The sequence below is a fragment of the Meleagris gallopavo genome, chromosome 2 (assembly GCF_905368555.1).
Source record: "Meleagris gallopavo chromosome 2, MGAL_WU_HG_1.1, whole genome shotgun sequence".
NCBI lineage: Eukaryota > Metazoa > Chordata > Aves > Galliformes > Phasianidae > Meleagris > Meleagris gallopavo.
In genome coordinates this window covers 18197875-18208808 of record NC_139405.1, presented here as the reverse complement: position 1 = coordinate 18208808, position 10934 = coordinate 18197875, and the positions used below count along the sequence as shown (strand labels likewise).

The 10934-nt window shown below is 35.8% G+C and overlaps 1 protein-coding gene across 5 annotated transcripts; it reads right to left on the bottom strand.

Moving 5' to 3' along the window:
• Window positions 1-311: 311 nt before the first annotated feature.
• Window positions 312-10930, bottom strand: BPNT1 (3'(2'), 5'-bisphosphate nucleotidase 1). Of its 5 annotated transcripts, none has more exons than XM_085219206.1 (10): window positions 10781-10928; window positions 9915-9996; window positions 8414-8538; window positions 6153-6257; window positions 5805-5912; window positions 5250-5298; window positions 4096-4187; window positions 2914-3111; window positions 1858-1963; window positions 312-947 (listed from the first exon to the last, which is right to left on the bottom strand). In XM_085219206.1, the coding sequence occupies exons 3-10, from the start codon at window positions 8528-8530 to the stop codon at window positions 799-801; spliced, it is 924 nt and encodes a 307-aa protein (XP_085075332.1). In that variant the 5' UTR covers window positions 8531-8538; window positions 9915-9996; window positions 10781-10928; the 3' UTR covers window positions 312-798. The 5 variants fall into 5 exon arrangements, with proteins under 5 accessions (XP_085075332.1, XP_085075331.1, XP_085075334.1 ...); XM_085219205.1 differs by having other exon boundaries at window positions 10775-10920; XM_085219208.1 differs by lacking the exon at window positions 9915-9996 and having other exon boundaries at window positions 10781-10925.
• Between the last annotated feature and the right edge of the window lie 4 nt (window positions 10931-10934).

Sequence of the window (10934 nt, the reverse complement as noted above, 5' to 3'; positions counted from 1 at the left end):
TATTATGAACTGCCTAAGTTCAATGAATCTTCTGCTGCAGAAATGGCTTTTAAATAGCTAAATCATTTTGAAACAAAGAACCCCCTAGAATTAGCTTAAAAACTACCACAGTTTTGCTAGATAGAGAGGACCACAGTGTACACTAAATGCTGCTACAGATATATGACAGAAGTCCCGCAAAAAATATATTGCCTCAGAAATTGTGTGTATTTAAAGGAGAATCTTGGTCTATAACTATAAGGGAAGCCAAACAAAAACCAAACCAACTTCACTTCATCCTCAAATACATGCATTTAAAGATCACATTTCACTTCAAAGTATCAAAACCATCCACTTTTATTATAAATGTGATCATCCATCCATTTAAGCTCCTACTCCATTTGTATTTAACACAACAAAATTTTGTTGAGTACAAATGACAAAAAAATGCTAAACAAAATTTGGTAGATAAGTTAAAATGAATTTGTGCCATGAACACTAAGATGACTTAAATTATATCGTTATGATTAGCAGTACATTAACTACAGTCTTATCACATGGAATGAATACTCTATTTCCAAAGAATATGGAAAACAAAAGTTGAAGAAATGTAGTTATTATATTATTTGCTAAGCATAGCAAAACAATCTGATTCAACAGTAGACAGTCTGCAGGTAATTTTGAAATTATTGAATGGCTTAACGTAAGAATTAGATTCAGATTCCATAAAACAATTTCAAACTCAGTTATCTTCTTTCCTTAATTTTTGTACAATCTCACCATCTCGACTTTCCAGGCCAAGTGAAGACACTTTGTGCTTTAAGGCACAAGAGATTGTTTAACTGTGTTAGGAATACGACTGGCATAATAGTCATAATTTCTCAAAGAGGCAAGGACCCCAGCTGAATTCATGTGTTTTACTTCTTTGTTATATTGAAAAGAGTTGCCATGGATATCAGTTATCTTGCCTGCAAAACAAAGAAAAAAAATATTCCAGTAAAAAGGAGTTAGAGAGAGATAATCTAATTTATTAGTACAAGTGATAAAACAAAACAAACAAAAACAAAACAGCCCTTGAGAAACAAGTCTTTAGGTGTGAAGTTTAATCTTTTCTCCCCGTTTGTGCGCAATAGCTTTTTCTCAACTGATACTAAATAACTAAGCAGCTGTGTTTCCTATCAGCAATATTTAAAATTCCTTGTTTCTGGAAAACTACAGCTATCACTTATGGATGAATTAAAATGCTTCCTGAGTAGACCATACACTGGCAGTTGATAGATAAAAAGTAAAATCCCGAGTTCAAGTAAGAGACAGGGTATGTGTATACCACCAACTCTAGTATAATATAGAAATACCCCAGCTGGTCTTAAATGAGATTCTGGAAATCACTTAGCAAGAGCAATACAGACCCTTATGCAAGCTAATGTAACCACGAGATACCTACATAACAAGGAGGCTAAATACAGCACTGTGCTGCCCCAGATTGGTTGGTTTTTTTTGTGTCTGAGTTAATCTGCTTAAAGCTATCCCCATTCTGAACACAGTAGTGTAGACTCTGTGAGATAAATAAATGTTGTTGTTATGAAGAACATCATTCTACCCACAGTGTGGGAGTTGCAATTAGATGATCTTTAAGGTCCCTTCCAACTCAAACCATATCATCCTGCATAATTTGTTGCCCCTTTGAAGTTACTGCTTATTCAAAAGGGCTCAAAGCCCCCTAGAGAATCACGATCATTTAAAAATACACACATACAGTCATTTTTCTTCCCAAATACATGTCTTAAAATTCTTTTTTTTTCCTGTGATAAATTTAAATAACCTATATTGATGGCATTTCACTTACCTTGGAAAGGATTTTGAATGCTATTAACTTACCTCCCACTGCATGTAAAATAGCTTCAGGTGCACAGGTATCCCACTTCTTGCATCCAGGACTGGCAAACACATAAGCAGATGCTTTGCCTTCTATGAGTTGAATGATCTGTTATGAATAGAGATCGGAAATCATTTCAAAGGATCTAGACATTTAGATCCAGGGAAAAAATAGCACCAGGAAACAGGGCTTAGGATCAGTTTGTTACTGTTAGAAAATGAGATCCTTTCAGGTATAACTATACATATAAATATATATAAATATATATATAAATATATATGTATATATATGTGTGTATATATAAATATACATATATAAATATATAAATATACATATATAAATATACATATAAATATATATAAATATATATATGTGTGTGTGTGTGTGTGTGTATATGTGTGTGTATATATGTGTGTGTATATATATATATATGTATATATTTATAAGCATTGAGAAAGACACTCTATTACCATCCTGAATTATCTATTTTGTGATTGTTATAAATACAGTCTTAAGGATGAAAATTTGCTTTTCATTTCAGAAACAAAATTTCCTATCCTGTAGTACTTAAAAAGGGAAAATGGAAACTGGCTCTGTGTTATCTTGGAGCCATTTGGGCCTGTGCACATTTTGGAGAAAAGAGACAGAACAGTCTGTTTTTGACAGCCATGACAAAAGTAAGTTTTCAAAATAACAGCAAAGGAGATATCACTTTGTGGTGTTCCTATTTTTATCCTTAGATGTTTGCTTCTAGATAGTTGGAGCAATAGCCTTACTATGATTAAACTGTATTCTCATTTAGTCATTCCAGTCTTTCTATAAATGTTACTGTATCTCCCAAAAATAGGATACAAATGAAGCCATGACCAGCATAGCCCTTATTACAAGTCTATCTGTACTGAATTTTGACTCCCTCCTCATGGCAGACTGTGCTAGGAACAGAGGAGGAAATTCATTGTATATTCATGTAGGTAAACAAATGTTTTCATTAAAAATTCTGTTTCTTTTTCCAAAGATATAACCTCTCAATCAAACCAAAAGATTTAGAGTTTCCATACCTTGTTTCCCGCTCCTCCAACTCTGATAATGCTGTCTGGGTTCAAAGCACTGATGCAGTCATTTACCAGAGTACTGCCATGTGAACGGGTGGTAACAATGATGTGTTTCCCAGCTGGTACTTCTGTGAGCTGAAATCCAAAGGCACCTATGCCCAGGACTCCCCAGATTGTTCTGCCTAGTACAGCATCAGCTCCTGCCTATGGAAAGGTCCAGATGATGGTTAACAACAGTGACCAGTGTTTAAAGCACAAATGGAAAAGAGTGGCTAGAGACATCGTTCCCTCTTAGGGAGTATATTATTAGTAGTGAGATACATTTAAATGGGGCACTTTTACAGCTCAGACAGAGGAATTAGAATGCCTCAGCTCTCTTTCCATCTATGGCAATGACATGTTGTCCAACCTTCAGGAGATTGTTTACTGTTTTCTAATCTGTGACATTATGGTGATGAATGATATTCTGTTTCCCATGACTAACAAACTAATATCTGCATATTTCTCTATTTAAGGCACAATCTGTTACTGATATCTTCATTGTCATTTTGTTATGTTTTATCATATAGACGTAGAACACGTAGAATCAACTGATGTGCATTATGTTAGCTCAAGAGATTTTTCTTTAAATCTACTAAGTTTAATAAATCAGACTACATCCTGAGGTTTTTCCTACTAACACATGTAATAGTGCATTCATCTCAATATATGCAAATGTTGTAGGTTGGCCATCTTGGACTTAAACCTGAGATGTGGCCTGTTGCACTCTAACCTATCTACCACTGATAGGTTTTATGGCTGCAGATTTAGGGCAGTACCACATATCACAAATTGTATGGATTTAGTAAAGAATCTGTAGCCTAGACTGTAAAAACACAGACATATACTTATTTCTAAATAGGAATTTGTTATGTACTGTATTAATGTGTACAGTACATATGTGATGTATACTGTCATACTACACAAGCCTCAAAATTCACTATAACTGTTACCGGGTCCTGGGATTCAGTTCTTGGAAATAAACATTTAAAACTTTGCATATGTAAAACAAAACAAAAATTTTCTTTTGTCACATCATTAACTCCAATACACACTGCTTTCCAGTTGAAAGTTTGCTAACTGGAAATATCACTGAAAAGACAGTTACAAATCACCTAGCACTGTCAAACCAATCAGTGCATTTAATACCTCATAGTTGTAATATGGCTGGTTAATAACTCCTGCTATTGCTTTGCCTCCATAAGCAATTCCAATGAGAACAGTGACATGGTCAAGGAGACCTGTACAGAAATAACATGAAGGTAGTTATGCTTGGACAAAAAAAAAAAAAAGAAAGCATTAAACGAATTAATGAATGAAAGTAAACCTTCAATAAAAGTCCATGAATTGATACCACCATGCAAGGTGGTATCTTAAAAATGCAAATACTAATCAGGATTTTCTGGTGTAATGAGTTGTTTGATATAACGCGATCTTTTTAGCTTCAAGGTCTTCAAAGCATGCCCCAGAAAGAATTTCTCTAGTGTGAACTATGCTATAATTACCACATAATGAGAAAAATTGAAAGATACATCTACATAATTATATGTGATGATATTCTTCTAAAAATGGGAGTCTGGATTCTTCAATGGTCTTCAGAAAGAGCAATTTTATGGCAGTTCTACATCTCTTCCCCTGAAAACGGGGAAAAAAAAATAACTAAAAGATTTGATGTTAATCAAATCAACTAAATCAACTAAATTAATCAACTAAAAGATGCAACAGGACATTAGGGCAAGGTTTTTGTATACATTTTATAAGGTTTTTGTTTGTGTTTTCCTCTTTACTGTAAAGTCTATTTCTATGGACACAAGTTGGGCTTTTCTGTGAACAATTTCTTTCCATAACCTAATAATAATGATTTTGAGGAGGGTTTTATTTTATCTTGAAATGACTACAAATACAATGAAATCATCTGAGTAGTTTGAAAAGAAGGGTGCACATGTAATTAAGCATACACTTGTGTGAACAGGAGATTTAGTTCTCTAGTTCAAAGTATGTATGAAAATGTAAATTTATTTGACTAAAAACCTTTTAAGACAATCTGCCAGCAATTAAAGGCAGCCTTTTGCTCCCTGAATTGACAAAAACTAGTAGGAACTTGATATCCCATCAGGTTTATTCTATACCTGTTAGGACTGAGAGTGATGGTTAAAAATTTCCATTGCACTCACAAAGTACAGGAACAAAGTCAGCCTTATGAAGTAATATTGTATGTAACTCCTATCATGAACCAATATATATATGTACGTAATACTTTACTCCACTGCATTTTCTTGAATCAGCAGAACTGAGAAGCCAACCTTCAGTGTATTCTTTGGTTCCATCCAAAGGATCAACCCATATTACAAGCTGTTAAAAAAAAAAAATAAAGAACAGCATAAACAAATACAAATAATGCAGTTAAACATGCAAAGTATATATATTTACTTTAGTATATATATTTAGTTTTGTAAGGAAATAAATATAGTCCAATTTTTCAGTCAGTGATGTGACTGAAACCTACATTTTTAGTATTTTACAGAAAACCTAAAAAACTAATGAGAACTTGTTAGGAAATATCTTAATAGAGGTATCAAGGCTTAAATTAAACATGGGAATGATATTCTCATGTCCAAAGTCAGTTCATTTTAAAAAATTTGAATCAGAAGCAAATTTCCATTTCTCACTGTTGCACAAAGGGGATACTCAGTGTTTCCAGCTCTAGAAGTGTGATACTCATGACTACACGAGTATTACGTATGAGTATCAAACCAAAAAGAAAAACTGACAACACTAAAATAATTTATTATTATTATTATTTTTAATCAAAGCAATATAGAGGAGCATAAAATACAAAGTTATATGTGTAAAATTACCTCTTCCTCTTGAATTCCTGTGTACTGAGCAGGACAAGTTTTCTTCAGTATTTCTTCACAGTAGCCATCTTCAATTAATTCCTCATTTACTTCTTCAGGAGGTAGCTCCTACGAAAAGGAGTCTCAAAATTATTACAAAAAGGTGCTGCACTCACCTCAGTTAGAGCTGTTGATTTGCTTGCAGCTTACTTGACAAAGCTAACGTACTGAAAGATAAAATGGAATAGATTCCTGGTGTTTTTTTTTTTTTTCCCCTGCAAAGAGATGATTTTCTAAAACCTTGCAAAGTATATTCCACTGCAAGTTACAGCGAGCTAAATTGTTAGTAGAAACAAATGAGGTACTTACTTCTTCTCCTATGATTGTTGCTTTGGGAAACTTCCGTGCCAATGAAGCACAAATGCTCATTTGTACCAGTCGGTCAGCTTTGGTCTGCAAGTCATTGGCTCCACTCTGCCAAAAGGAGGAGAAGAATTCACATACATTAAAACATAACAAAAACAGTATAATGGTATTCTAGCCTTAATCTTCATGAAACTGCTTATTTGGTGACATAAAATTTCTTTATCCAGCTACAGAAATTAACCGCAGAAATGGAAGATAGTTATGGGTTACTTTTTTGCATGCTCCAAGCCTAGTCCACCCCTTATCTATTTGCCTACTCTTGTAAGACTTGATATTTAAGTTTTCTCTGAAAAGCCCTGCTTATCCTCTAATAAATTTTGGTTGAATTTCGTGCTGATTTCAGACCTTGATAGATCAAATTATTGCAGATCTCCTTGTTTCCATGACACGTGAATAAAACCAGTATAAAGTTGTTCTTCAAAATGGTCATCAGTAATATAAGAATAGCTTGACAAAATGTCTTTTTAACAAAAAAGAAAAAAAAAAACTGTAGAAAGGTTACAAAGAGAAGCATTATAAATGATGATATTAGAGTTGACTGGGAGAAAGTAAACTCTGAAAATCAGGAGAGGGAGCGGAGGAGCCAGCTAAAAGTTCAGCTGTCCTTGCACCACTTTTTCCTCATTGTGATAAATGGATCACTGAGAGGTCACCGTTGTGAGGGAAAAGGTGGAACATTTTCTTCCTAACTTTTCTGAAGCTTTCATTCAGTAAGGCCAGCCAGAATTGGTCTTGATGTTTGTTAATTGCAGAAAAATGATGAATTATGAGAATTTTGCATTCTTTTACATATCTCTTCTCTCCAGACTCCTACTCTTGCACTCTTTCTTTTTCTTTCCCAGCCAAGTTCGATTAAAAGGATTGCAGGAAATCTCTGAAACTGCTAGCTCCTCAAACAAATCTTTCCTGTTGCTCACTGTTTTTGATCTGATTTTGATTGTTTGTAGTATTCATAAAAATAATGTAGGTGTAACCACTGTTTTTATTTAGAAGCTATATCACCTGCTACTTTTGATAGTTTTTGTTATACTGTACTTAAAAATATTTATTTGATATGAGTTCAAAATATGCCAGTTTTCTTGCACTGGAAAATGATTGAGCAATCTTTGTTGCACTGAGAAATAATATTAAAACTTTCACTTTTTATTTCTTTAAGTGAAACTGAATTAATCAGTGAAATTGATAAAAGCAAGCATTTACTTTTATATTAAAATTACCTTAAGCTAGCTGAATCCTCAAAGAGAAAAAAGAAAGCTGGAAGGGACTCTTTATGAAGGAGTATAGTGACAGGACAAGGGGAAAAAAGTCTTTAAACTAAAAAAGGATAGAATTACATTAGATATTAGGAAGAAATTCTTCACCATGAGGGTGGTGAGACAATGGAACATGTTGCCCAGAGAAGCTGTGTTTGTCCCATTCCTGTCAGCATTCAAGACTGGACTGGATGGAGCTTTGGGCAACCTGGTCTCGTGGGAGGCATCCCTGCTCATGGCAGGGAGTTGGAACTAGGTGATTAGGTTTCCTCTAATCCAAACATTTCCATGATTCTATGAAATAATACAGATACTTACTGCAGCATATAATATTGTAGCATATTCATAAGGCTGCAACTAACTTCAAAGTTAATTCCAGCAATTCTAGTACTGGAGCCAAGACCCAGATCCCGTTTCATCAGTGCAGCATACTAACTTAGAGCAAATTAAAAACATTTTGCAGATGACTGTCACTTCACGCTTCTTTTCAATTTAGAATAACTCCAAAATTACTTTGAAAAGTATGACCTTTATTAGGAAAACTACATTTCATTTTTGTTTTAAGAAATTAAACACTGATTTGTCCTAATCCAAAATTACGTGGCATAATACTGTATCCTGTACTACAGATGTCAGGACACAGGTGTGGAAATTAATGGGAAAGATGCATTATTATCAATTCTGACATGCTATCTGAAGATCGTGCTTTGTGAGGGGAATCAGAACAAAATTATGGTTTCTTTTCAGTGTCTGAAAAACCTGTAGAAATACAATTTAAAATGCACTTCTCCTCCAGTGCTCTTTTAATCCTTTAACAAGGAATAGTTCTTGATTCAAAGAGGTGAAATTTGGATTGACTGTATTTCCTTCCCCTGTTGTTGATCTTCAAAAATACCAATTTGACTTGCATCTTGATAAGAGAAATGAAATTGAAACAAAGTTAAAAAATACCTTCTCCACTATCCCCAGATCCCCTCCAGCCATTACTTTTCTAACAATTGTTGCAGCTTTTTCTGCAACAGAATACGCAGAGGCGACGACACGCATGAGCAGAGTTGGAGAGGCCATATTGAATGCTGAAAAGAAACAAAAACGAAAACATGCACTTACAGGGAAAATATTTTACTCAACATTCCAAGCAGATGCAGTTTGTTTAAGCTGAATAAGAAGGGCAAAGTGAATTACTTTCTGAGAGTAGTAATGGTAAGCTGTGATTTTTAAATACAATGAAGAGGTACACAGGGATAGAATGTTATTTTAGACACAAATTTCTAATATCAACGTACTGACATTGGAACTACCTTTCCTCATTTAATTGGCATTAAATAAAAACCAACCAACAAAAAAACCCAACACAATTGCAGCAGCAGAAATTCTTCATCATAAAAGCTATGAAAAAGTGCAATCTATACACAGCACTCATGTACTAAGTTCATTTTTTTCAGTTCTGAACCTACAGAGTTCATTTGTGGCCAAACTCGAATACAAAATTACTGGACATTATGCCAAGAGCAACTTTGCCCTTTATTGCAAAGAGATGGATTTTTGTATGTGGACTAATTGTGGACAGAAAGTAGGCTAATAATGCAAACACTGCACTTGTATGTGAAAATCTGTTCACCTAAATTTTACCATTCTTTCTATATTTCTAGAACTTCTCTTGATTTCTTTAAGAAAATCTATTACATCTGCATTCCTTTTCTCAACGCTGTATGTCCTGTCATTGCATTGTCTTCTACATCTGTTCCCTAGAACATTTCAGTGCAATCCATTATGCCCTCAGTTCCCAAACTAAAGAATAACTATAGCTGTAACTAAAGGCCAATAATCACCCTTTCCTCCCAGGTTTTCTCTGCCTTAGGAGTAAGATGTACTGACGACCGTTCTGTATTCTTTAAAATGCAGAGCGGATTGCTTTTTATATTTTCCTATCAGTTCTACTGCGTGCTTTTTGAATTGAGCTCACATACATGACTTACTTCCAGGTAAAACACATGAGCACAGAGCTAGAAAAAACACAAAGGAAATAATTAATCCCTGAACAGAACTCGATAAGCATTAGGCTTCTTTCAGAGCCACAGACTGTTTGCAGCCATTGCAGCAAGTATTGCACAAGTCACTGTACAACAGGTCACTACACAACTTTCTTGCTTATCTACTCAGTATAATACAAGGTCTATAATGTGGTCTACAGCTACTGTATATGATGTGACCCCAATTTCACTTCTGCTTAGAGCAAATGCAAAGAGCAATGTTAGAGGTACCAAAATCCCAAATGTAGCTGGTTTTGGAACCTTCGCAGCATTTAGAAACATTGTATAGGTTTCTCTAAAAGTCAGAACTCTAAAGCTAAAAGAGTAGATTGATTGAGGAACTACTTTCAGAAAGCACAGTAGCTAATGTTAATTATTATTTACTGCTCATGAATGGGAGCAAAGTGCTCCAAACTCACGTAGAATAGCCAAGGTCCAGCCCCAAAGCTGTCTGTCTTGAACAGGCAACAGCAGTCACAGGGCAGATTTTGGAAATGCTATCTGTGGGCAAAAAAAAAAAAAAAAAAAAAAAAAAGCAGCTCTGAAAGGACTGAAAAGTGGTGGAGCAAATACGTGTCACAGCACATGGCAAGACGTAGAACACACCGCCACGTGAAATAAGTTAGCAGGAAGGAAAATTGAATGTAGCTCGTTCCCATTCTTACTGAAAAAACCTACTTCCTCTCTGTAGGGAAATCTTTCAGTAACACCTACAATTCAAATATTCTTATGAAAAACAGGATTTATTAAAGAGAAGCAGAAACAGCGGGTTCAAAACCGCCTTCCCTAATACTGAGCAGCTAACAAAGTGCAAACGCGTCCCTGCAGCAAGGGGTGCCTTCTGTTTTCACAGAGCTGCATCTCCTGTCCGGCACCAACCCCCGTGTGCCACACTTCTACACACTCTTTCTGACGAGGACAATCCCAAGTGTACATTTCTACACCACATTCAACATTATAACAGCTCGCTTTGGACCAACATGTTTGGGCTTTGATAGAATGTTTGGAAAGAGAAGTCACCTCCCGCTCTTAAATCCGAGCGTTACTTTCAAAGCACGTTTCGTAGGCAGTCCATCCTTTAGCCTATGCAACCGAGTCACCGAATATAGCTGAATATAACTGAGTATCGCTGCCAAGTCAGCTCGCTTTCAGAGCTATTAAAACGTGTCCTGCAATTCTAAGCTCACACTCCGACCTAAAAGCACTGCCGTACAACAGTACGGCAGCCCTCAGCCCAGCCCAGCCGTTCTGTGAAGCACCGTCCCGCAGTCCCGCTCACCTCTACCTCAGAGCGGACGCCGAGCTCTTCACGCTCCCCCACCTCCCGGCAGCCTATAGTATCCTATCGTAGCCTACGGCCGCCCCTCAGCACAGCGCTCGGAGCAGCGCTTCGCCACGAAGGGAAAACAAAACGCGTTGCGGCGCGGCCTGTTCCTTCT

What these genes read in the sequence shown, in the direction of transcription:
- BPNT1 (XM_085219206.1), bottom strand. Translation starts at nt 8,530, where the DNA reads ATGGCCTCTCCAACTCTGCTCATGCGTGTCGTCGCCTCTGCGTATTCT. An exon ending in CAACAATCATAGGAGAAGAA is followed by an intron (nt 5,913 to 6,152) that starts GTAAGTACCTCA and finishes TCCTTTTCGTAG; the next exon opens with GAGCTACCTCCTGAAGAAGT. An exon ending in AGCCATATTACAACTATGAG is followed by an intron (nt 3,112 to 4,095) that starts GTATTAAATGCA and finishes ACCTTTCCATAG; the next exon opens with GCAGGAGCTGATGCTGTACT.